This window comes from Drosophila kikkawai, chromosome 3L (assembly GCF_030179895.1).
Source record: "Drosophila kikkawai strain 14028-0561.14 chromosome 3L, DkikHiC1v2, whole genome shotgun sequence".
NCBI lineage: Eukaryota > Metazoa > Arthropoda > Insecta > Diptera > Drosophilidae > Drosophila > Drosophila kikkawai.
In genome coordinates this window covers 19845269-19871212 of record NC_091730.1, presented here as the reverse complement: position 1 = coordinate 19871212, position 25944 = coordinate 19845269, and the positions used below count along the sequence as shown (strand labels likewise).

The 25944-nt window shown below is 44.2% G+C and overlaps 6 protein-coding genes and 1 long non-coding RNA gene across 11 annotated transcripts; 4 read left to right on the top strand and 3 right to left on the bottom strand.

Annotated features, from left to right (window-relative positions):
* Nucleotides 1-124: 124 nt before the first annotated feature.
* On the top strand, nt 125-4046 carry CalpB (Calpain-B). The gene is made up of 2 exons (XM_017172941.3): nt 125-1536; nt 1592-4046. The coding sequence occupies exons 1-2, from the start codon at nt 312-314 to the stop codon at nt 3151-3153; spliced, it is 2787 nt and encodes a 928-aa protein (XP_017028430.1). The 5' UTR covers nt 125-311; the 3' UTR covers nt 3154-4046.
* Nucleotides 3933-4735, bottom strand: LOC108078849 (tubulin polymerization-promoting protein homolog). Its single transcript, XM_017172943.3, has 3 exons — nt 4567-4735; nt 4373-4509; nt 3933-4191 (listed from the first exon to the last, which is right to left on the bottom strand). The coding sequence occupies exons 1-3, from the start codon at nt 4636-4638 to the stop codon at nt 4047-4049; spliced, it is 354 nt and encodes a 117-aa protein (XP_017028432.1). The 5' UTR covers nt 4639-4735; the 3' UTR covers nt 3933-4046.
* On the bottom strand, nt 4723-5554 carry Hez (Hezron). Its single transcript, XM_017172942.3, has 3 exons — nt 5422-5554; nt 5174-5368; nt 4723-5121 (listed from the first exon to the last, which is right to left on the bottom strand). Exons 1-3 carry the CDS (start codon nt 5497-5499, stop codon nt 4819-4821), a joined length of 576 nt encoding a protein of 191 aa, XP_017028431.1. The 5' UTR covers nt 5500-5554; the 3' UTR covers nt 4723-4818.
* LOC138928564 (uncharacterized) lies at nt 5416-7161 on the top strand. Its single transcript, XR_011444979.1, has 2 exons — nt 5416-5556; nt 5625-7161. It is a non-coding gene; the product is annotated as an uncharacterized lncRNA (long non-coding RNA).
* Nucleotides 6262-10546, bottom strand: LOC108078927 (type 1 phosphatidylinositol 4,5-bisphosphate 4-phosphatase). 2 transcript variants are annotated; one of them, XM_017173075.3, is made up of 6 exons: nt 10457-10546; nt 9917-10142; nt 8013-8194; nt 7745-7954; nt 7524-7688; nt 6262-7457 (listed from the first exon to the last, which is right to left on the bottom strand). In XM_017173075.3, exons 2-6 carry the CDS (start codon nt 10041-10043, stop codon nt 7341-7343), a joined length of 801 nt encoding a protein of 266 aa, XP_017028564.1. In that variant the 5' UTR covers nt 10044-10142; nt 10457-10546; the 3' UTR covers nt 6262-7340. The 2 variants fall into 2 exon arrangements, with proteins under 2 accessions (XP_017028564.1, XP_017028563.1); XM_017173074.3 differs by having other exon boundaries at nt 10372-10495.
* Nucleotides 10518-11467, top strand: LOC121502279 (uncharacterized). 2 transcript variants are annotated; one of them, XM_041775499.2, is made up of 2 exons: nt 10518-10614; nt 10717-11281. In XM_041775499.2, the coding sequence occupies exon 2, from the start codon at nt 10841-10843 to the stop codon at nt 11279-11281; it is 441 nt and encodes a 146-aa protein (XP_041631433.1). In that variant the 5' UTR covers nt 10518-10614; nt 10717-10840. The 2 variants fall into 2 exon arrangements, with proteins under 2 accessions (XP_041631433.1, XP_070141892.1); XM_070285791.1 differs by having other exon boundaries at nt 10572-10604; nt 10717-11467.
* Nucleotides 11468-11954: 487 nt separating this feature from the next.
* nudE (Nuclear distribution protein nudE) lies at nt 11955-14951 on the top strand. Of its 3 annotated transcripts, none has more exons than XM_017173071.3 (6): nt 11955-12092; nt 12156-12309; nt 12368-12641; nt 12700-12945; nt 13319-13410; nt 14183-14951. In XM_017173071.3, exons 1-6 carry the CDS (start codon nt 12013-12015, stop codon nt 14255-14257), a joined length of 921 nt encoding a protein of 306 aa, XP_017028560.1. In that variant the 5' UTR covers nt 11955-12012; the 3' UTR covers nt 14258-14951. The 3 variants fall into 3 exon arrangements, with proteins under 3 accessions (XP_017028560.1, XP_017028559.1, XP_041631432.1); XM_017173070.3 differs by lacking the exon at nt 14183-14951 and adding an exon at nt 13556-13864; XM_041775498.2 differs by lacking the exon at nt 13319-13410.
* The last annotated feature ends 10993 nt before the right edge of the window (nt 14952-25944 follow it).

The window sequence follows — 25944 nt, the reverse complement described above, 5'->3', positions numbered from 1 at the left end:
GGAAATTAAAATATTCCCTATTTTTAAGTTCTTTGTGATGAAATTACAACAATACAAATGTTCGCTCCATATGCAGGGCACTTGAAACATGCCGCACAAGGGTTAAAGATTATGAATCATTTACCGAGAAAGTTAAATTTGGATTCTTCTCCCATTTAAAGCGTTCAGTTCCCAGCGAGTCAGCAGTTTTAGCACGGCAGCGAGTTGTTTAACATCTGGATACACCTAGTTTGTAGTTTTTTCCCCATCTGCAGCGCCATTTAACCGAGGAAGTGGGAATTCCAGGCCAGAGCGGACAAAACCCAGTGAAAATGTACGGCATTGATAATTACCCCAAGAATTATCATGCGAGTGGCATTGGCCTTGTCAATTTAGCGGCCTTGGGATACAGCAAGAATGAAGTAAGCGGCGGCGGCGGAGGAGGCAGCGATGGGGGCGCCAAGCCAAAGGCAGGGCTCTACCCCTCGCTCCCGTACCCATCGTCCGAGTCCGTGGGAGGCATGCCGTATGTGGTGAAGCAGACGAGTCACGCACAGAATGCCTCGTACCCGGGCCCTGGAATGGGCATGGGTATGGGAATGCCGCAGCCGGGAGCAGCACCATCGGCGCCCTATCCCAGTGCCACGCCATATCCCGGCGCTGGTCTCTACCCGAGTCTGCCATCTGCCCAGTCGTCTCTGCCCTATCCATCGGCTCCGCTGGCGCCTTACCCAACAGGAATACCCTATCCCGGTGGCATGCCGCAGCCCAATCTTCCGTATCCGGCTGCTCCACTGGCTCCATATCCGAATGCCATGCCCGGATTCCCCAGCATGCCGATGCCGTACGCCCCGATGCCCACCAGTCCGGCACCGCCGCAGCAGGGAGGCGGTTTTCCGGCTCTGCCGTACCCCTCGGCTCCGCCACCGGCCAGTGCACCCACACCGGAGGAGGAGCCCTCCGTGGGCGTAGCCGAGCTGAGCTTTACCAGTGTCAAGGTGCCGGAGAACCAGAACATGTTCTGGATGGGTCGCAAGGCCACCAGCAACCGGCAGACAAGTGTTCACGGAACCGACTTTGCCACCCTCCGGGAATCATGCGTGTCCAATGGAACCATGTTCGAGGATCCCGACTTCCCGGCGACCAATGCCTCGCTGATGTACTCGCGACGACCAGATCGCTACTACGAGTGGCTGCGTCCGGGCGATATCGTGGATGATCCGCAGTTCTTTGTCGAGGGCTACTCCCGGTTCGATGTCCAGCAGGGCGAGCTGGGTGACTGCTGGCTCCTGGCGGCAGCCGCCAATCTTACGCAGGACTCGAAGCTGTTCTTCCGCGTGATTCCGCCAGATCAGGACTTCCAGGAGAACTATGCCGGCATCTTCCACTTCAAGTTCTGGCAGTATGGAAAGTGGGTGGAGGTGGTAATCGACGACCGTCTGCCCACCTATAACGGTGAGCTCATCTACATGCACTCTACCGAGAAGAACGAGTTCTGGAGCGCCCTGCTGGAGAAGGCCTACGCCAAGCTGCATGGATCCTATGAAGCTCTCAAGGGTAAGGAATCATAAGACTTTCTAGCTCTTCGGGATTATAATATAACAATTACTAGGTGGCACCACCTGCGAGGCCATGGAGGACTTTACCGGCGGCGTTACCGAGTGGTACGACATCAAGGAGGCTCCTCCAAATCTATTCAGCATCATGATGAAGGCCGCCGAGCGTGGCTCAATGATGGGCTGCTCCCTGGAGCCAGATCCACATGTGCTGGAGGCAGAGACGCCCCAGGGCTTGATCCGCGGTCATGCCTACTCCATCACCAAGGTGTGCCTGATGGACATCTCGACACCGAATCGGCAGGGCAAGCTGCCCATGATCCGAATGCGAAATCCCTGGGGCAACGACGCCGAATGGAGCGGTCCGTGGAGCGATAGTTCGCCCGAGTGGCGTTTCATACCGGAGCACACGAAGGAGGAGATTGGCCTGAATTTCGATCGGGATGGAGAGTTCTGGATGTCCTTTCAGGACTTCCTCAACCACTTTGATCGCGTGGAGATCTGCAACTTATCGCCGGATTCGCTGACCGAGGACCAGCAGCAGAGCTCACGCCGCAAGTGGGAGATGTCCATGTTCGAGGGCGAATGGACTTCCGGTGTTACGGCCGGCGGTTGTCGTAACTTCCTGGAGACCTTCTGGCACAACCCACAGTATATTATCTCCCTGGAAGACCCAGACGATGAGGACGATGATGGCAAGTGCACTGCCATTGTGGCCCTGATGCAGAAGAACCGGAGGAGCAAACGCAATGTGGGCATCGACTGTCTGACCATCGGGTTTGCCATATATCATTTGACCGACAGGGACATGCAGGTGAAGCCGCAGGGACTGAACTTCTTCAAGTATCGCGCTTCGGTGGCACGCTCCCCGCACTTCATCAACACGCGAGAGGTGTGCGCTCGTTTCAAGTTGCCGCCTGGGCATTATCTCATCGTTCCCTCGACTTTCGACCCCAACGAAGAGGGTGAGTTCATCATTCGTGTCTTCTCGGAGACGATGAACAACATGGAGGAGAACGACGACGAGGTGGGCTTCGGCGAGACAGATGACCGCATTGCTCCGGCCCTGCCGCCGCCGACTCCAAAGGAGGAGGACGATCCGCAGCGCATTGCCCTGCGTCGCCTGTTCGACAGTGTGGCCGGCAGCGACGAGGAGGTGGACTGGCAGGAGCTGAAACGTATTCTGGACCACTCCATGCGAGACGTCATGGTGGGCGGCGAGGGCTTCTCCAAGGATGCCGTCCGTTCGATGGTAGCCATGCTGGACAAGGATCGCTCCGGTCGCCTGGGCTTCGATGAGTTCGAGGCCCTGCTTACCGATATTGCCAAGTGGCGGGCGGTGTTCAAGTTGTACGACACTCGTCGCACTGGCAGCATCGATGGCTTCCATCTGCGCGGAGCCCTCAATTCGGCTGGCTACCATCTGAACAACAAGCTCCTGAATGCCCTGGCCCATCGCTATGGCTCGCGGGAGGGTCAGATACCCTTCGACGACTTCCTGATGTGTGCCATCAAGGTGAGGACATTCATCGAGATGTTCCGCGAAAAGGACACGGACAACTCGGACACGGCCTTCTTCAACCTGGACGATTGGCTGGAGCGGACCATTTACTCGTAAATCATCCTTAATTGATACTAATCTAATCCTAAGTGCCACGCATACTTAAATCTACAAAGTGCAATCATGAAAGAGCAGAGCCATGACCAAGATCGGGGAAGAGAGATCCACTCACTGAGCCAACAAGAGAATCTTATCGTTTTACGAAAGACGGAAATACACAGAATCACAGCCGAGTGGCGAAATTGAAGTGGCCTTGGCATGAGGCACGAGGTGGCGATTCACGATAAACACGATATAAAACCAGAGTACACAACACACTGAGATATATACACTATATGTGCGGCGTTTGCTGGAGGGATGACTAAGAACCGAGCATCCATTAAAAGCTATCTATGTGTACCTCGCCAAGAGCAGGAAATTGCCAGTACAAACTGAAAAGTGCATTACTCTACCTTAGATTTTCTACTCGCCACTCGAAGCAGCCATCAATTACGCATTAATGTCATTTACTAGAGATATTACTATGCATATATATTTTTGTAATAGCGCAGTATATCGTATATGTTTGCCCAGGTGCTTGCACTAATGCCAATCAAAAGCTCTGCTTTGTCCAACAAAAGTTGTTAAAGTTGTCAGGGAAAAAACCAATACAAACAGATCCAATCTTTTATCGAATAATTATATCAAATTAGGCAAATATCCAGTACATTTTCCCCCCTTTTATTTATATGTATAAAGTAATCTCAACAAATAATCCCAGCAAGATCAAAATTAACTACAAATAATCTATATTGGTAAGAGGCTTTTTCTTTCAGATATACATGTACGTTGTGAACTAATCAAAATTATTATTCTTTATATGTAATTGTTACTGTCTAAAATTTAATTGTTTTATGCATACATTTTTTTATGTAAATAAATAAAACTGCAGTTTTGCACGATAATATCAACTACTTGACTGCCACCAAGCCGGTGTCGCCAGATGGAACTCCAGCGTCGAGCATCGTCTGCTTCATTTCATCCAGTCCAAGGTCGTTATCTAAGGCCAATTGCTGCAAGACCTCCAGAAAATCTTCGTACTCCAAGCGCCATTTCCTATGGAGGGATTTGGAATTGATATAGGGATATATGTATACCCTGCAGTACCAGTCAACAGTAATAGATCAATGTCGAGACGAGAAAATCGATTTTGACAAGATTTTCGAATGAAACGTTGATGACAGTGGCCTCTACGATTGATGCTGTGTGGTACTGCAGGGTATTTTTAGTTCCTTACTTGTAACGCATGTAGATGAGACCCGTTTGAGTGCGTGTAATGGGATTCGGCATGAGCTTGGCCTGCTCCAGCCAGGCATCTAGTTGGGAGAGCAGGATGCCATCGAAAACCTCGTTCTCGATCTCCGTGGGTATTACCTAGAGCGATGCGATTGGAAATATTTATACATTTTCCATCCGAGCGATGCGTCATACCTGGTGGTTGGCATACACCGCGAATAGAGTGTCCAAGGTGTGCTTCTTTGGTTTATCATCATCATCGGCCATGACCTCTCAGGAAACTATGATTTTCAGTAAATAAATAATGTTCTCAAAAATAATAGCAGCGTTTGCCAGACAGATAAAGAAAAGTATTCAATGTACATATGTATTTAAATTTGTTTTGTTGATAAACAAAGACCCAGTTGAATGCTACATATATACTCTATGGAATATAGACGACTGTTGCTATGGCACAGCCGGGTTTTTTTGTTGTTTATTATGGAAGCTCTTGACAACGCTGCGGACATACATCAGCGACTTGCTCGTCTTCCCCTCGACGTTCTCCACGGCGTAAGGTGGTTTTATGGTCACCTCATGCATCACTTCTATAGACACATTGTCGCCCTGCTCCTGCCACATAACCAGGTGGTTGCCAAAGTGCTTGACCAGCACACGATACAGAGCTTGGCCAAAAGGTGAGGCGTTGAGGTGGTAGCTTCGGCAGTAAGCAGAACGCATATCGATGGCATGGCGCAATCGCTCTTGAAGCTGCAAAGGCAAGGATATGGTACCTTCTTTCAAGAGACAAACAAAAACTTACCATCTGCAGATCAAGCCGTTCGGGACATGGGGGAACCTCATCCAAAGGAAGCAGCACCTCCTTGATAATCTCAATGTCTATGCACATGGAGAGATTCACAATGGTCAGCTTGCTCTTGGCCTGCTCATCGCCACCGCCTTTGCTGGCCGAGCAGCGCAACATCAGCATTTTGACACCCAGATCAAAGGCCACCACCTGGGGGGATTCAATTGATAAATTAATTAAATATAGCTAGCGATACACCTCACTTCTCCGGAGAATATCTCCTCAAAACAGGTCTTGCAGCGCACTATTGAACCCAGCGTAAAACATGGAATCAGGGACATCTTTACTGCTCCACAGGCTGAGGAAAATACATTTGTATGCTTCAAATTGGTTTGACGGTCGGTAACTAAAAATTCAGATGTATACTTCAAGGCACTCTTTGACTTGATTATTTATCCTACGGCAGGATTCCTAGGAGTGTTGGTGAGCAGGTTCACGATGCTCTTTTCGCCAGCGATTTGTCCTAGGTCTTTGCTCGGTTTTAAAAATTGGCTTCAAACAGGACGCAAAAATGGTTTGATAATCTTTGGAGATTGCCAAAACAAATCAGTATTTTGACTAACGCCGTTTCTATGACACAGGTCGGTCTCTTTTCGGAATCAAGAACTGGAATATATTATACTTTTACGATAGACTTGGTTGCTCTGAACTCAAATCCGATATCAGTTTTTCAAAATATTTGAGCTAAAGAGTACCGGTTTGGGTAACTTTTAAGGTTCTGTTGCTAATAATAATCGTTACGACATCCTAAATAACTTTTTTTCGGCTTAAAACTCAGTTTTTAAAATTTGGAAAAATGATTATTGGTCTCAGAAATATTATCTCTTCCCTAAGTTTAAAAAATTTGATTTTAAAGTGCAAGAACATTACTTTATGACAACGTAATGATAGAATTAAAAAAAATAAATCCTATTGAACTTACAGCACCATATTTCTGACACTTTTAAGATTAGAAATACCTAAAAAAAACCTAATGTATAGGAAATTTTCTGAAGCAGGAGATCCCAGGTGTGCTCAAATAATCACAATCAAAAGACAGCGGCTGTGGTTTTATTTCATTTTATTTACAGTGTATGTATGCTAATTTATAATGTACTAAATATAAATGTTGTATATATATATTTCAAAAGTAAACCGTTCCTTTTAATCATACATATACATATATATATATATATTGAATTTCGCAGTTTAGCAGTTGCTGTCTAAATTGTTGTTTCTGCATGAGCGTTGCTTGTGGTTGTTGTTGTTGTTCTTTGTTCTTCAAGAAGTGTTTGTTGCTTTGTTTTTATTTTCATTATAATTATGTATGTATGTATGTGGTATATATGCGCGTATGTATGTATGTACCTTCATTAGCACTTTTAGCATATGTGTATATACCCTTCGAAAATCATCGCTAGACACACGCCTTAAACAAAACTAAAACCGCTTGCTTTCCTATGAGAAGTGAGTGCATTTTTGGATAAATTCTTAGCAGAAAGGTGGCAAACACAAAATCGAATACACGTGTGGTGAATAAATACCGAAGAAATATGATGTAGTTGCAGGGGGACAGGCACAAACGGAAAACGAACATCGTCGGCGGACACTTGAACACAAAACAACTGTACAATTCTTAAAATGGAGGAGCCGATCCTAATCCTGATTCTAGGTTCCTATGGTTCTATGACGGGGAGGGTGCCAGTGCAAATATTGATCGGTCGCTGGTCTAATACCTAATGACTACAGCTCTCTGTGTTTCTCTCTTTTAGCACTTTACTCTATTTTTTTTTTTTTTTTTTGGATTGGCTTTTGTTTTCAGTATTTGTGTTTAGTTAGTTACGGCCTTAACATCCTAATTATGCTTTTCAAAATCACTTTAAACGAGGGCGCTGCATCCTATTCATAATTTAGCTAGGTTTTCGGAAAGTATTAATTAGCTTTTCGCACTTTGCTTTTGCTTGGGTTTCGCGGAAAAGTCGAGTTCAGTGTTCCGTCTGCTATTGGCTGCTTGTGTTTAGTTTTACGGGTTACATTTAATATCAAAAGGAATGATATATATGCATAATATATATATATAAAAATAAAACAATGCACTTCCTTTGCTGCTGCAGCTGCTGCTGGCCCCGTGCTCTCTCTAGCTTTACATGGGCCCATCTATGGCGCTCACTTTAAGGCGGAAATAGTAGGCGGATCGGGCCAACATGCAGCCGGCAATCACGAACAGCGCCACATAGAGGAAGTACATGCCACCGTGTTCCTTAAAAAAAGAATATTAAAAAAGAATTACCAAAATAACAAGACAGCTTTTTAAAACAAGACTTACAGAGGCATACGAGATTGTGCCAATGGTTACGCCGATGCCCGTAATGAGGAACACCAAAGCCACTATGGCGAACATCACGGCGCGGCTATTGGCGAATCGCGAGCCCACCGACGAGACCTTCCTGCAGTGTGGACAGCGGGCCAAAGCGTTGTGATAGGTGTTGAACTGCAAGGACAAGCTGGATAATGCTATTTCAAGATTACAAGCGAGAGATTGCTCACCAAAAACGTATCCGAACAGTGGCCGCAGGTGACGCGGCACATGCCCGGCATGGTGGGCACGGGCGGGGTGACGGGACTTGGGGCCAGGTTGATGATCCGCTTGCAATTGGGCCTCGGGCAAGCGATGCGCTGCGACGAGCTCTTGCAGATCAGCAAACAGTTGCAAGGGCAGCGAACATACTTCTTGCCCGGCGGAGCGTTCCGAATGGGCTGTGGATTAAGGAGTTCATGAGAGGTGTTCCATAGTAGTTTCTAGGCTTTCACTCACAGTAGCCTCATTGCAGTGGGTGCACTTGACCACGTGCTGCTCCCGCTTCGTGGTTATGTCAATCATGTGCTGACACACCCGACAGGTGACCATTGGCACGCCTCCGGTATTGGTGCTCTGCTGATACGGCGGCGGCAGCTCATCGGGTCCAATGCAAGGCACCGCCGTTGGTGCTCCATTACCTGAAATTTCGCAAAACATATCGGTTGAACGAAAGGTTTAGCTAAACGTTTTCCCTTTAAAACCTAGACCTTTGGTGTAAAATAAATACATCTTTTCAGCAGAGGGCCCTCAGCCACACTACTCTGTCGCCATGGCCTGTGTCTCGATGAGATTGCCTCGCAGAGAGAGAGAGAGTGAGAACTGTGCATCTTCTGATACGAAGCGAAGCAGCGATAAAACCAAATGGGTCAATGTTTTGGCTCTATGAATGCAGGGCTCCTGTCTTCTTCGCTGTAAACTAGTGCAAGCTGCGCTAGACCGCAGATGTGGCTCTCGGTTAATCAACAACAAGTTCGAACTTTGTGCAAAAAGAATACAAACATAAACAATCCAAAAGGAGGAAACAAAGAAAGGCGTCGGTAATTAATACTCTTTATGGAAAGATTGTGTCAATTTCTTGGAACTTTCAGCTAAAGAATATAACCCCTTAAATAAACTTTTAAGTTTGTTAAGGTATTCTGGGTTGTAGATGTCTAAAAAAAAAGGGCAGTACTTATACCAATTTATGACTTAAGCTTGAAGCAGAGATATGGAATATGGATATTTTCTTGAACAATTAATAAAATATTTAAAAAAATCCATATACCAAAGATTACGATTTTTAATCGATATACTTTTGTTGATATTACATATCGAAATTTATTCATTTTAAATATTTTTTAGTTCAACTAACCAAAAATAATATTAAATGTTTGTGATTTGTGATAACTTATAATCCATTTTCCCAAGTGTCAAGTTGTCACGAAATATAATTAATTATAAATTGAATTTTAAAATAGTAAAAATGTTGTGATTCCCCAAATCAAAGTGTTCATTTTTATTTGTGTATTTTTTCCTGTTCTCTTAATGAGACCATCCAGCGGTTGGCAAGCCTTGAACCCGCTTTTAATACCGATCTGCAACAGAGTAGGAGGTATCTTGACGATACAAAGCTTTCCCTGAGGCCAAGATCAGGTTCCTTGACAAACAATGGATCCGTCGTTCGTTCAGCGCCCTGTGTCTCTGCTTTCATTGAGCCCTGCGCAGTGATAAGACCAGCGAATCACCCAATTGATGATGACTCATTAGGCCCCCTGCTACCCCGCCTCCGCCAACAAATCGAAGCTGATTAAACAGCTGCTGGAGGGGAACGCTAACAGCGCAGCGCTGATTACGGCTGCGTACCGTAAACAATAACAAAAGTAGTGCGAATATTTTGGTCGACACCGGCATCGAGTTTCTGCACTTAGAGAAACATATGTGAGTGATAAGTTTAAGCCATCTTTTCTGGCAGGGAATAAGTCGAACTCATAAAATTGTTTATACTGCATTTTTCGCACATCAAAACAATAAAAGAAAAAATGCAGATATTGATTTGACAAGAAAATTTCGATTTGTAAGCTAAAAACTTGGTTTTCCCTGCAGTCCGGTGGTGGCTAATGCCCTCCGCCCCACCGTGACTCAGTTGCGTGAAGTGTGAAAATGCGGCGGCACACACAACTTCCAATCACGGCGTCGGCGGCGGCGGATAAGTAGAGCGCCGCACCAAAGCACACTTGTTGGGTTTCCGCACCCGCATAGAGTTAGGCACCCGGCGGAGGCAGCTCTAGCTGCGGATGCGGGTTGAATGAACCAAACTAAACAAAATCGAAACCAAAAGCAAGGCCCAATTCAATAATCGGCCTTACAGTCGCGATACGCACCGTCCTCATTGTTGGCCACCGATGCACTGCTGCCGGGATTGTCGGCGCCCTCGTCCACAGCGTCCACGGAGCTGTAGCCGCCGCCCTCGTCCTTGGTGATCAGGCTCTGCCTCTCGGGGTCCGCCATGCTGGATTATCGCCGGATTCTTCCGATTCTTCGATTTGTTCTCTGGATTCGCTGGCTGACACTCCCGTTATGGTTTGCTGCCCAGCAAGAAGGTTCCAACTGCAAGAGTTACGAAGTAGAAAAGCACAATTTAGGCGCTGTTGCACATATTTTTCAGCGCCCTGCACTTTTGGTTCTTTGTTCCCGTGCGAACGAGCCGCTGCTGGTGCAGTTCGTCGGTTTTCTTTTCACTCTCGTTTCTACAACGCATCCTCCCTTTTCGGCATGCGCCGCAATTAATCAATTCTCTGCTAGCGGCGAACATAAAGCCCACGCAGGCTGCATTTACCTCTTATACTTTAAAACGGCCTGCGTAGTACTCCTAATTGCCTTAATTGTTTAACATTTTTTGCAATTTGTGAGCTATATTTTACCTTATTTTTGTTGAAAACAGTGTGACCGCTGCTCGAGCGTAGGAAAATACCAGAGATCTAGGCAGCCTAGACTTGGTCGAAAGTAGAAAACAAACATTAAAATACCAAAACTAGGTCCGGAAAGTGGAGCCCTGGTCGTAGCTAACACGTATGATTAAGTAAAGTATAACAATAAATAAATTAAATAAAACAATAATTTATTAGTATCTTATCTATATGATTATATTAACCGTTATATTATTTATTTAATATTCCTTTAGTGAAATATTTTTAAGAGCTTCAGAAACTTCTGTGTACCGCTGACTTGGGGAACCAGTTCAAAAGTTTAGTTGAATCAGTGCTCATTTTTGAACCAAAACAATTCGGCCAAAGTTGATAAAAGAAATGTCGAAATTCAGCAAACAAACGAAAATAACTCACGATTCAGATAACGAAAATCAAGGCGAATCTGTAATTACCAGCAACAACGAATCCGATAGTTCAAGCGACTTCGAAACAAGCAGGAAGCACAAATTACGCCGCAAATCTTCCAGAAATGTTTCATTTCATTATCAAGCGCTACCCATATGCGTTGTGGGTGATAATTCTGTGAAAATACCCGACACTCCGAGTTCCACCAGAGACATTACGCTAAGCTCCGCTCACGTAATCGAAGATAGTTCCGATTCAGAGTTCCATATTTCGAATGATACCAGCAATGATGAACCGGCCAACAAGTCCATAACATTTGCAGCTCGGGCCCTCGAAAAAACAGATTTGGAATTCATTAGAAAAGAGCGCAAGCGAAAGAAGCGACCACGTAAAAGCATATTCGAAGATAAATAAATCAAAACGCACAATTTTAAAACGCAACTGCTGACCAGGGCTGATGCAACCCCATTGACCTACCGCAACTTGGTCACACTACCGAAAAACCAGGGCTGGCTAGTTTGGAGTGGTAAATTTTTACGGAAAAAGAACTATTTACACTGATTTTATGTAAATACAACAAATAAAACGTAGGAAAATTAAGTGCAAAGTGTAAGTAGGACCGGTGGGATGCTGGGAAGCATGAAGCTCCATCGATTTCTGGACAAACTACGGGGGAAAATCGCCGATGATTTCATTTTCACACAGCGCGTTGTTGTATGGGAAACTTCGTCGTAGCTTTGCTTTTGTTGTTGTTGCTGTTCCTGTACCCCCTTTGTTGTTGCTGTTGCTGCAGCTGCTGCGTCAACAGCGACGCACAGAAAATGTTTTATTTAGTTTACTTTTGTGTGTTGATAAACCGCTAGCCTTTTAAGGGGGCCGTGGCAGCAAACACCTGTTCCTAATTGATTTTTCACCGTTTCCACAGACCATTCAACCGAAAATTAACTACGACTTCAACTCCAACAACTGTGTTTTGGCCTTTTTAATTCATTAAAAACGAATCAGCTAAAAAACACAGCAACACACTAGTACCTAATTTGAGTAGGAATACAGCGTTTAAACAATTCGAACGAACGAAATTTTCAAACCCAGTTTGACCACCGATTAGTACACAAAAACGAAACAAAAAACAGGAAACCGCAGAGATGGACTCGCCACCAATGTTCAACAGCGTCGAAGATGAGTGCAGATACTGGAAAGAGCGCTCCAAGCAGTACCACAAAGAGTGAGTGCCTCACGATAACACGGTCCATCTTAACATAAAACCTCTAACTCGCTTGCCCTCCAGGTGGACAGACGTGAAACAGGAGTACGACGAGTTCGTGGAGCAGTCGCGGGAGATGGAAATCGAAATGGACGCCACTCTGGAACAGAAGCAGAGCGTAATCAAAGATCTCACATCCAAGCTCACCATGTTGGAGCGCGAAAACGAGTCCCTCAAGGTGACTAACCTCCTAACCTCACTAAAAAACTATATTTATGCCTTTACTTTCCGTTTAGCTAAAGCTGGACTCGCATGCCATTGAAATGTCCAACATGGAGAAGCAACTGGAGGCAGTAAAGAAGGAGCGAGACACCATGAAGGTGTATCTGAGGCAGCTAGAGCAGAAAAACGATGACCTGGAGCGGGCGCACCGCATCCTGAACGAAAGCATAGAGAACTTCGAGAAAATGCTGGACCAGGCCTACGAGAAGAATGCTCTGCTGGAGCTGGAGGTGGATGAGAAGGGGCTGCTGCAGGAGAAGCTGCAGCGGCTAATGGATGAGACGAGAGGTGGGCGTAAACCGGTCATTTATCTACTTTAATGTTAAAAATTTTTGCTTCCTTGCAGATCTCAAGCAGGAGCTTAACGTCAAGACACGCTATGTCACGCCGACGGTGAACGGAACGGGCGCCACCAACTCGATGAACAGCTCCATGAACTCGTCCACCTCGCTGCCGAACGGCATCGTGGCCAATGGGGAGCTGGCGAATCACGATAACACGGTCGCCACCAATGCCACCAGCGTCAGCGTGAGCGCCCTCAATGGCAGTTTAGTTAATAGAAACGAATATAACCAGCAGCACTCGCTTAAAAGTAAGATACTCAGTTCCTTTAAGAAAACCAGGCACGTCCTAAAACTCACCAAGTCGAATCGCCAATTCAAGCCTTGCGTTTAGTTTAATTTTGTTTTTTTATTTTGCGTTCTTTTCCCCCTTTTTATTTATGTTTTTAATTTGTTAGTTTCCTTTGTCACAGCACCAGCTAGCAGGTTTAAGTTCCTTATAATTTGTAATTACATTGTAATTTATTAAAACTAAGAGCCCCAATCAAAGAGACAAGAGAGTTTGCGACATTTCTAGTAGGCAAATTGTGTGTCTTTTGTGTGCGTTTCGTCAGTGTGTAGCTAGTAGATTCCACCAACTAACCTCTCGACTAACCAGCTGTGTATGTGTGCTTCCTCTTGCAGATCCCGAGAACCAAATCAATGGCAATTCCCTGAAACCCAGCTGTCGCACATCGGCGCTCAACACTGTGGCCGACATGTTGAGAAAATTGAACGTAAGTCCCTCCAAGCGAAAGCCGAAAACTTTTCATACCCAGCATGCCAAAGTCGTCCCCCCTACCTGTGCTATGTTTTAAACCAATTTCCCCGACTCCCCCCACCCACCGCCAGCTTATGTGTTTTTCCGTATATGTTTTTTAGTGGGATAAGGCCCTGTTATGTCCCGACTGCGAAAAGTTTCGCTGCATTTGCGAGCGCTCCGAGCCGCTGCTGCAGCCGCCGCCAACTGCCAGCGAATCGAGTTCGAGCCTCTTTCGTCGCGCCTTTGGCGGCAGCAGTAGCTCAGTGGCCACCAGCAGCTCCCAGTCCACGCCCGTCAGCGACTGCAGCTCCGGCACGGCACCCAGTAGCCTCTCTGCAGGCACGAATATATTCAAACGCTTTGCCGAACGCATGCGCAACTCGCCGGATGCACCCGGCCTGCCATTCTGACTTTGCGCCGATTATAAGCCGGCTTATTTTAGTTGCCCTCCGCTTGCATTTATTAATTGCATTGGTTAATAAATTCAAACATTTTTTGTACCTTATTTGTGCGGTCTTTGTTTTCTTTTTCTTGTGTTTTTTATTTAATTTTAAATTATGTGCAATAGAATTATTAGAATTGCAATATGTTTCAAGGCATTAGTCCCAGTTTGAGTTAAAGGCTACTTCTCCCAGTGGTTCTATATGTGGATTTACCTGCATTTATTTACCTTTTTCTTACATTTTCTCTTCTTAGTTGCCACTCTTGTCTAATCCCAGACACCCTTCTTTATATTTTGATTGCAGGCCATGGAGACGAAACTGAAGACTTACCGGGAGAACAGACCAATGCCGCAGCGTCATCGCTCCTCCAAGGAGTAAACCCATCTGGCAATGGGAGGCCGAGTAAATGGGGTCACCTCGTCATCGTCGCCATCCTCATCACCTCCCTGGGGCGGGATTACTGTTCAGTTGGCTCTGCGTTAGCGATACGTTTCTTTAATGTTACTGCTTAGCGTTAATTTAACTCTCGCTGCCTCTTTATTTATTTTTGACTTAACTTGACTTTGTATAAACCGTTTTGCGATATTATAAATTACACACAACAGTGGATGTTGCCGTTTCCGAACCCAACATGTAACACATGCCTTAGTACGAATTAAGAGTATAATCCTAAGCTAAGTCCCCCCACACTCGGTTCAACCCTTTTGATTTGATTCGAAAAGCGACGATTAACTGACATTAGAAGTGTGCTTAGAGAGTAAGATCAAAGAGCCCCGCAACCGAAGATGCTGTGTCCAAGTATTATACTTCAAGCGGACAACCAATACTCGTAGCGTTTAGGAAAAAGACAAGAAAGCTATCTAACCCGAAATCACCACCCGATCACCTAGTTGTATCGATAGCTATTTTCTGTTTATATTTACGACCGAATATAAATTTGTAAAAATGCGAAATTGTTAACTGCAAATATGTGTATAAAGCATAACAAAAAAACAAAACAAAACAAAACTCCAACGAACAGGCAAAAATATCTATATATGAATAAAGAGAAACATAATTAGTTTAATAGAAACCCAAGGCGCTGCGCACATTCAATGTCAAAATTGCGTATGTTGCAATTAATTAGTTTTGAAAATATTTGAGTTCATTACAGAAGGTGAATGCTGCGTCAGTTCCTATGCCAAGGCCAAATCCAAATCCCCGCCAGCAACAGGGTCTAGGAGGAGGAGGAGCTTCTTCAGAGCTTTTTGCAGGGGAAAGCGGTTTCCCCGCTTTTTCCCTGGGTTTTCTGAAGCTTTCCCGTTGAGTTTCCCCAGGTATTTTTTTTTCTAAAAGAAGGCGAATGGGTAGCAGCATGTACTGGTTCTGGAGCCGACCTTGCTGGCGGAAAGGTCCGCTGGCGGTAAGCTAATGAAAGTACTCTGGTTTTTATAAGCACGGGTTAGCGCCGAGTGCTGGCATTAAGTGAGCAGCAGCATGGATGATGGCAAACTTCTCCTCAGATGGAAAATGGAGGAAAACGGCAAATACAACAAATCCAACAAAAAGAAGAAAAAAATGAAGGAAAAGCAGAAAAATGAAAATATGACACAAGCTTTTATCATACGCAGAGCACTTACCAGGGACAGACTTTGTAGTGTTGTTGTGCTCCACCTCCTCCTGTTTGCTGCTGAGTGCATTGTTTACCGAAGGGAGGTGGCCCAGTAGGAGTTTTGGGGGCGTGGCAGCAACCATAAGCGGATTGGGAATGGCACAATGCAATTGCCGTTTGAAATAAAAGTGAAGCGGACACAAAGGCAGCCCGCACTGCATGTGTGCACGGAAAGCAATTTCGGATATTCTTCGGAATGCCCTGCAGCTTCCACAGAAGTCCTTTTATGATGTAGATTCTATGTCACGGCATTCCATTTATTATCTCTGTGTCTGTAAAGGTAATCTTCATTTAATAAAAATATATATTTACGAATTAAATTAAATACACGTAAGTAAATATAACTAAAATATGCATTTCTTTATTCCATACTAGTCTCATTTCAAATCCAAAGCTTTATTTTCAGTGTGCTAGATAGGAAGTTGAAGTGACCAGTGAAGGTTATCCCTCTCGTTTGCCATTTTTTTTTGTTCAGTTTTTCAAAAGTAATTTGAAGAATCTGCCTCGTTTTTCCCCGAGTCGCTGTCGCCTGATAAAGTCCCGCGAGAGGGACGATCCCTGGCAGCTAATTAACTGGCTGCGAATACAATTTCCCGGCACACACACAAAGGGCAGCAATCAGGAGCCTGGCCCTTCCGACATTACAATAAGCGGGTCAAGCGCCACAATGAACCCAAACGGACGAATCCCTCTCAGCAAACATACACCCAATTGTTTTGGCGTAAAAAAGCGAGTGAACAGCTCGTAAAAAACAGTATCAAAACACTGGCTTAAAGTGGGAAGCTTTCCAAATGCCACACAAAACAGGGTGTTCGGTGGTCCGGGTTAGGCTTCGGTCGGTCTCTGGGCCAAATTATCGCAGTCGTTAAACGGATGGCTTAAAGCCTTGGCCATAACTCGGTGTGTAATTAAAGCGTGTGAAGTTATAGGCTTGGAATAACTTTATACTTGCTTCTGGATTGGGTTAAGTTGTTTTTAATTTTATTACGGCAATTTTGGGTTATTTTTGAGTATACATTCTGGGAGTTTGAGTATCTGTTAAGCTGACATCACAACTTTTTTATCTTAAGTGTTTATTTCTCTTTTGAAGAATTACATTTTGAAAACTTTTTATCTGAATATTTACCTATCATAATAATCCCCATAGTTCCATTGATGCGGCTTATTTCAGATGGGCTAAGATGGTCATGTCATATTTTTGGGGTAGAAGGTTAACACTGCCACTATAAAGAAAGACGAAAGCCACAGAGATGTTACCTTTTCACAAAGAACAAGATTCGAAAAACTACAAAGTATCCCGACGTTAACAAGCAGGATACAGAATTCAGATAGCTTCCTTCCCTTATCGTCTTCCTGAATTTTTGACTGGCAGCTAATTCCACTTCCGGCGGCACCCTGTAAATTGGAATGTGCACAAACTTCACGGCATTTATGCTCTTTAAATATTTAAAATACGCGGCGCGACGTCGTAATGTAAGCACGGTGCACAAACGGAAATAATGATGAGGTGTACTGCCAGTCCTGTGTGTATGCCTTTGTTTTTGGTGCTTCGTTTGTGGGTGCCCGAGGGTCGAGGCCAGGACTATCCAAAGTATAGCCATATAGCCGCATAGCCGGGTATCCTGGGTCCTGCCTAAACATCAAACAAAATCGATATGTGGGCGGTGTATATGATTTTTGGCATAAACAAGCAACAAGCATAGCCACACATACATATACTCGTACCCCCCATACATACATACATATGTCGGGGATGAGGGGTCAATGTTATCGGCCATGGTAGTTTCCTTTTCTTTTCTAAGCGCAGTGAGTCGCAATGACTAAGTAGTTCGTCCGCTTTCCTTCACAGTCTCGCTCGAACTGACTTGCACTTTTCCCTTTCTCTACTTTCTCGTCCTTCTCTACTCGTCATTGCGCCACACTCGGTAGGGAATACTCTCTTCATTCCCACCACGCTCTTTCTTAATAAGTTCTCTTCCTTTTCTCTCGTTATTTATTTTACTCTTCATTTATTTCTATATTCGATACACTTAGAGTCTTACAAATAGTAATTACATCTAACATTTCAAAGTAATCTCCGACACGGCCTTCCTGACTATAACACGACCTCGTGTTGCTTAGTTCTACATAAAATTGGCCTTCAAACTTCATTGCTATATCTTTACAATAATCATAACTTAGCTTCTTTACTCATACTGCTCTAAATAGCTCTTCAAAATCAATCATCTTACACTGCTAGTGTCTTCAAATGTTAGTTTGGCGGGATAATCTTTACAACCATAGAGTACACGCTCTCTTCCGCACAAACCCAACAGTTTGGATATCAATTATGGCTAACACCTTTAGTGTCTTCAAACGTTAGTTTGGCGGGATAATCTTCACAAACATGGAGTACACGCTCCCTTCCGCACAAACCCAACAGTTTGGATATCAATTATGGCTAACACCTTTAGTGTCTTCAAACGTTAGTTTGGCGGGATAATCTTCACAAACATGGAGTACACGCTCCCTTCCGCACAAACCCAACAGTTTGGATATCCATCAGACATTAACTTAGCAGGATATTCCTTCACACAATTTAGAGTACACGCTCTCTTCCGCTCAAGTTCAATCGTCTGGCTACCACACGCACATACCACAGTACCGGACTCTTGCCGCACCTTAGCGACGCTTCACACCATTATACAAACATAGTCCCTGTGTATGGCACCACCTACAACCTCACAATCTTAAGTTACAGATCTCTTGCTTGCACGCACGCCTTATGCAGTGTCGTCAAGCTCTTCTCTCAAATCACATGTCTCTCGCTCATCAGGTACGCCACGTACACTGTCATGAGGATACTTATACATTCTCTTTGTAGTTAATGACTTTAACAAGTAACGGTCCCCATCAAGCAATTCAACAATTACAAATGGTCCCTTAAATTTAGGATCTAATTTCGTCTGGTGTCTTTCTTCGCTTTTCAATAACACATGGTCACCAATTTTATGCTTCACAATTCTAGCATGCTTTTTATCAACTCTTGCCTTATCATACATGGCATTCTTATCAATATTGTCTTTGGCCATTTCTCTAGCTTTGTCCCTATCAATTCGCATCTCTTCATTGACAGTCAACATTCCCATCGGCCTTGCCTCTTTCCCTATCAATAATTCTAACGGGCTGCATTGAGTCACCCGATTTGTGGTACAGTTAATGGCTAATTGTATTTCACCCAATGCTTCCTGCCATGATCGTTCGCTGGTCTCTACCGCCGTTAACATGCCCTTTAATACGCTCATCACACGCTCTACCTGCCCATTTGCTCTGCTAGCACCTGTTGCTACGACATGTAGATCAATGTTGTTTGTGGAACAAAACTTGCGAAATTCTGCACTCGTGAAACACCTTCCCTGGTCTGCTATGATTCTGCTAGGAACGCCAAACGTTGTTATGGAGGACTTCACTGACTGTATGCAATTCACGGTGTCCAAATTCCAGGTGTGGTACAAATGGACATACTTGGTGAATGCATCAATTTGTACAATAATATATTCCTTTTCGTCCTTCTTGCCGCTTAATTTCCCAGTGATGTCAATATGAATAGTATGCCATGGTATCTCAACTTTAGGAATTGGATGTAACTCCAATTGGGTTTTTCCTGACACTGATTTTGATAACTTACAGGTCACACAATTTTCAACAAACTTTCTGACATACTTCGTCATGTTCTCAAACCAATACTGCTCGTATACCTTATCTAGTGTCTTTTTCCACCCTAGATGCATTATGGCCTCGTGAATATGGTTAATAACGGACCATCTAAAATTCCTCGGAACAACCGGCAAACATCGCGTCTTACCATTTCTTTGAATAATGCGATACAATAAACTCTTTCTAATCTCATACGTGCTCGCCAAGTTCTTCTGCATTTCGTCACTATTTAATTGAGTTACAATTTTCGATATGTTCTCATCGCGCTGCTGTTCGGATACAAGCCAGTTGGGAGTGATAGTTGCCAAGTCAACTCTTACCTCAGCAACTTTGCTTGTATCCGTCTTTTTATTTGTCTGTGCTATTACCATGACAGGATTTCTTGATAAGCAATCAACATGTGCCATTTGGCTCCCCTTTCGATATTCTACCTGGAATTCGAAAGGCTGCATGAATGACCACCATCGATGCACGCGCGGAGTCAATACAGCTTTCTCTCGACTTGCCCTGACAGAATTGCAATCTGTGAACACGGTAAACTTCCTGCCACTCAAATAATGACGAAAGTGTTTGATAGCATTAAACACTGCCAATGTTTCGAGCTCATAAGAATGATATTTCGATTCCGCTAACGTAGTGCACCTGCTGTAATATTCAACCACCCTACGCTTGCCATCCACCTTGTGTATTAGCATAGCACCATAACCACTGGCGCTTGCATCCGTGTGTAACTCTATCGGATATTTAGGGTCAAAGATAACTAATACAGGGTCACTGGTCAGCACTTTGATCATCTTTTGGCGAATCTCCTCATGTTTTTCCTTCCATTCAAATTCATTTAATTTTGAAGTGAGATTGTATAGCGGCTTCATTTCTTCTGAAAATCGAGGGACAAATTGCCTGAAGTAGGATGCTAAACCTATGAACTGTCTAAGCTGTGTGACCGAAGCTGGTTTGGGGAGTTGAGAAAGTGCTTGAATTTTTCGCGGGTTGGGCTTTAGTTCTCCATCTTTTATGACGAAACCCAAATACTCTATCTCTGTACGCATAAATTGACATTTTTTTACATTGAAAGAAAACCCAGACTTTGATAGGACACTTAACACTTCATCTAATCTCTCGTATGCTTCCTCTTCAGAATTTGAAACAATTAAAACGTCATCTATGTAGACCACCGCATACGTATTGACTAAGTCACCCAAGGCTTTGACTATAGCGCGTTGAAAAACAGATGACGCGTTCTTCAGTCCAAATGGCATTGCTAAAAATTCATATTGACCCTCAGTGGTTACAAATGCGGTTCTTTCTATCGAATCCGGATGAATAGGTACCTGATAGAAACCACTGGCCATATCTAAGCTTGAAAAATATTTTCCGCCTCGCAGGCGATCAATCTGGTCTGAAATTAATGGCAAGGGATATCTATCAGATACTGTATTTGTGTTTAGTTCTCTATAATCAATGCACAATCTTTCACTACCATCCTTTTTTTTAACCATTAACATTGGGCTAGCGAAAGGAGAACAACTAGGTCTTATTACTTTTGCTTCCAACATTTTCTGAATTTTCTCCCTTACTATTTGCTTCTCGTCCTCACTAAGGCGATACGGCCGCCTCTGAACCGTTTTATTTATATCTAGCAGGCGAATTTGCAATGAACCCGTAGTTACACGCCTACTAGGGATACCGTCAATGAAAAACATGGAATACTTGGCCAATATATCGTTTAGTTTTGACTTATCACTATTACTTAGGTTTTCCTTATTTAACATGTCGTCATCAATTACAGTTAATACAGTTTGGGTTCTATAAATATCAAATCTGTTACTTTCTAACATAACTCCAAAACCAAGTTGAAAAACATCTTGTCCAATTATCATGTCATGTTTAAGGCAATTCTCATCAACTACGTGAAACAATAATTCAAAGGTAAATTCTGAAATTTGTACGGTGGACAGAATTTGCATATGGCTTTTGACAACATTGTCGCCTATGCCTCTCAATACTACCAGATTATGGCATCTCTTTCCGGCAAGTCTCTCGCTGACGCTTCCTTTCACCAACGAGCATTCGGAACCCGAATCGAAGAAAAATGGAAACCGCTCACCAAATTGTTTTGCCGTCCCTTTTGGCTGAAGTACCGCACACACGTCCACTCTCTTCTCGATGCTTCTATTCGCCGTTGCTGTCCCCTTCGTACACGATGAAGCAAAGTGGCCAATGTTGCCACACCTGTAACACGTCACGGCTTGTCTGCTGTTGCTGGCTGTTCTCGTCTCGTTTCTTTCCTCTGCTTTCCTCTTGCGGCACTCCACTATTTTGTGTCCAAGTTTTCCACAACCATGGCATCTTATCGGCGTTTGCGTCTTGAACCTCTTCTTTTCCGGTCCTTGCTCCACTCCAGAATATTCTGATTTTTTTGCGAACGTATGAGCTTTCAATTGTTGTTGTAGCTCCGAACGTGTTTTTAGGTTAGTTGTGAACACTAAATTCTGCAGTCTGGAATCAATTTGTGACGTATGCGCTAGGACCAATGACACAGCAATTTCTTCGTGTGTCATTGCTTTCCACTTGGTCAAGAGTGATGTAACCAAACGGCTGGAATACACGGAGAGGCATTCTTGGGGATTTGGGCGTCCCTTCAGCATGTTTAGCAGCACTGCTGCAGGCGTTTCGTTGCCTTCGTAGCGCTCCATGAACAATTCCTTGAATTGTGCCCAGGTCATTCCAGGATAGCAAATTTGCGATAGCCACTGCGATGCACTACCGTGAAGCGACTTGCTGAGCGTCATCACCAAGGATGCACCCTCTTGCGGATGTTCGGACAAAATCATGTTCGCCGTTTTGCACCATGCTCCTGCGTCTGCGTCGGCAGCTTCGGGGTCGAAAGATGGTAGCACTGCCGCAACGGCACGTGTGCCAGGCGTCGACGTCGATTGTGCAGCTTTTAGAAGTTCTGCAATCACCTTGCTTTGCGCTTCCAGAAGTGTGCGCCAGCCATTATCCGCGTTGCCTTGTAGGGGTGGTGATCCCACTTCTGATGTCGGGGATGAGGGGTCAATGTTATCGGCCATGGTAGTTTCCTTTTCTTTTCTAAGCGCAGTGAGTCGCAATGACTAAGTAGTTCGTCCGCTTTCCTTCACAGTCTCGCTCGAACTGACTTGCACTTTTCCCTTTCTCTACTTTCTCGTCCTTCTCTACTCGTCATTGCGCCACACTCGGTAGGGAATACTCTCTTCATTCCCACCACGCTCTTTCTTAATAAGTTCTCTTCCTTTTCTCTCGTTATTTATTTTACTCTTCATTTATTTCTATATTCGATACACTTAGAGTCTTACAAATAGTAATTACATCTAACATTTCAAAGTAATCTCCGACACATACATAAACCCTGCCGGGGGGGCCGTTTACAGGTTGGTTCCTTGCTTTGTTTGAGCGCCGCAGGACGCTCATTTTTCGTAATGAGTTTGTCTATGTGCGCAGGATGCCAGGATGGCAGTATGGGTAAATACAGCAGCAGCTTCCTGGAACGGCCAGCTACTGCAACAGGCATATCCTTAAAAAAATGTTAGCTTTTTGGCTTTTTTTCCGGTCAAAGGGGGTTGTTCAGGGGTTATGCTAACCAAAGGTTTTTATATTCCATCCTCAAAGTGATGCAGTTTGTGGGGAAATTTATTTAACATAGAGAATATATTTCGCTTAATTGATATCCTTGAATTTGCGTAACACAAAGTCTGAGACTGTTTCTCCATTAAGTTAAATTCTATTCTCTCTAGTTATGAAATACTAAATTATTAGAACAATTAGGAAACTAAATAAAATAATTAAAGTTGTTTTTAATCTTTTTGGACAAGTTAAACACCGATTTTAAACATTTTCATTTAAGTTATACATATTCCAAATTGTTTGTTTGATTTGAAATAAAAAACTTTAACTGTAAACAAAAGATTTTATGTTATTTTAAAACTTGACCTAGTAATTCGTTGTCTTTATTCCCCACCTTTAGGCGCCTTATTTATTATCCTGAAACTTCTACGAACATAATTTGTATTTAGCTTATCCTGTAAAGTATTCTTGCTAGAGCAATAAAATATATTTTATTTACGCGTTGCGATGGGCCAGTAAAAAAGCTCTTTACTCCATCTCCCCCAGAACCTAAAACGCGAGCCAACATGCTGATGGCTGTCACAAAAAAAGCAGAAACTTTCTGGTGAGGGTATAAGTACACATGAAGCGCAACGATTCTCTTTAATACGGAAAATCTTTAAGCACACACACACACACACACACGCTGGCAAGCGGAAAGGGAAGCGCTTTCACACACTAACATACAGAGGGAAATCTTCCTGGGGGGTCCTGCGAGTTCTGTGTGTGCGAGGGTAGGCGGTGCGAAGCTTGTTAGGAGTTGCGCTGTCGTCTGTTGCCATCTTCCTTTCCTGTTGCCATCTTCCGGTTGCCATTACACTGAGCATTCGCTATAAATAATTCGGTCTCGATTTGAAGTGCGAGAGCTGTGATAATGAAATCCCCTTGATTAGCCACCAATTGGAGGCCATCGTGGAGGAACTGCAGCTGCCGAGATGATCAATCAGGCAGACTGCGCTTTTAATTAGGACTACCTGCCCACATGCCACATCCTTCCTCCTGAACCGCAGAGCTCAAGTGGACCTCATTAGTTCACAGTTAGAGATTTAATTTAATTGCATCGCCAGGGATTCGATTGACCTTTCGTCCTTGCTGTCTTCGCGTGTGTGTGTGTGTCTGCATGTGTAAGTGCAAGCGTGAGCAAGTGTCCTGCAATTAGATTAATTGACTTTAAGCCGCACCACCAGCAGCACCTTTATGTTATGTGGATTTTATGCTTCGCTCAATGAATTGCCGTCAGTGGCCTTATAAAAATGGCCAGCGAAATGGGCCAGAACCCATGTGTAAACTGCTTTTTATGACACCGTCGAGAACCTCTCTCTCACCTTTGTCCTGTTTAGTGAATGCCAAATGGCCTCGGCCATTGTCTGCCTCTCCCATTCTGATTTATAACCCAAGCAGACGCACACACACACACACATACATGCAGGACGAAAAGGACACGGCCGAATATGACATTCGCATGTGCTTCACAAATCCTTGAGGACCATTTTTACAACCCCAGCCGGCTGCGACCTGTGTCCTAATGGCCGCCACCGCCACCGCCTCCTCCCTAGTCTGCCTGGTAAATCATGCAAATATATATCAAATCGGCCGCGTGCACAATGGAGCCTGACAATCGATGAGGCATCTCCGCCGAAAGTATTCAAGGGAGGCACATTAATCAGCTTAGGACATACAAGTTCACAGTCGTACTTCTGCGAACCGCGAATCGATACAAAAATTGTATTATTCAGTGGAAATACATCTCAATTATTCTTATTTTGAAACTGGAAAAGTTACAGGAAAGTTATATTAGCAGTCGATTCCTGGGAATTATGAAGGTTTCGAGTAAAAATTCGAATAAGAAATTTAAAAATATATTTACCTTAGTGACCATTTAGTGATAAATGCCAAGGGAGTTTTACCACTAAAAAGTCCCTTTGGACTATAATAAAAACTTTCTAAAATATCACTAGCAGAATTTTAACTGTATTTTCGGGTTTTTGCGTCCTTTCTGCTGTGACAAAAGTGTAGCACACATTTTGGGGCTGCCATTCAGCGAGTCAATTTCCAAACAATGCGAAACTTTGTTCCTCCGCCACTGGGGGGACGGTGTCCTACTGGCTGGTTGGCTGGTCCTGTGTCCCTGATCCGATGTAAGCGTAGACCAATTAAGCGTAAACAAATTTGTTACTGTGGAAATATGAGAACCACTAGTTGCTGCCACCCAACGCCCACAAGAATGGCATTGGAATGGCCCCATTTCCATACCCATCCTTATAACGCCCCCCACCCGTTCATGGTGCGCTTTTGACATTGACAAAGTGGCGGAGGCGGTGCTTTCCGTTCCGTCCAGTTCGGTGGTTCCAAAGCGGCAGCGTATGTAAATATTTTTGGGCTATTGATACGCGAGTGGCTGAAGGATGACCCTGGTGGCCAACAAACTGTTGCTCGGGCTTTAGAACACACCAGGGAATTTTTTCCCCAGCTAATGGCATTTCCCCTACGCGCGCAACAGACTCTTTTCCTTTTCTGGTTAACAAAGACACCCCGCGTCTTTTCTGTCTCACCTCCGTTTTTAGCCAACTTCGTGCTGTCGCCGAACTCCGCCGCCGCTGGCCAAGTAAGTTCTCGAGCTCCAGCTCCAGCTACAGCTCCGGCGGAGTGCTCCAGTCTTCTTGGGGACTTGGCAGCGTGTGCACGTGTCTAACGCAAGGTGTTTCGGTTTGGAATTCGCAATTATAGTATCTCAGAGATACGTCGCCTCAGAGATACAGCGCAAATTTGTGGCGAAGTTTCGCGGGGCCGTAAAGGAAAAGTTGTAAGTACAAAATAATTGGTAGACGTGTTTCGAATCAGATTAATTTATTTCGAATTTAGTTTGAAAATAAATAGTTTACTCACTTTTAAAGACTTTATCTTTGTTGAAAAATATGTAAAGAATTTTCGGAAATTGTCCCGAGTGCTTGTCTCTCGTATTAAATATTAAGAGATTATGATTTATTAATTGTTCATAAGAACGGATGGGAAATCGATTGGAAGTAGGCCTTGAAAAAAACATTTTATGCAAATTTAATCAAGAATTGTAACC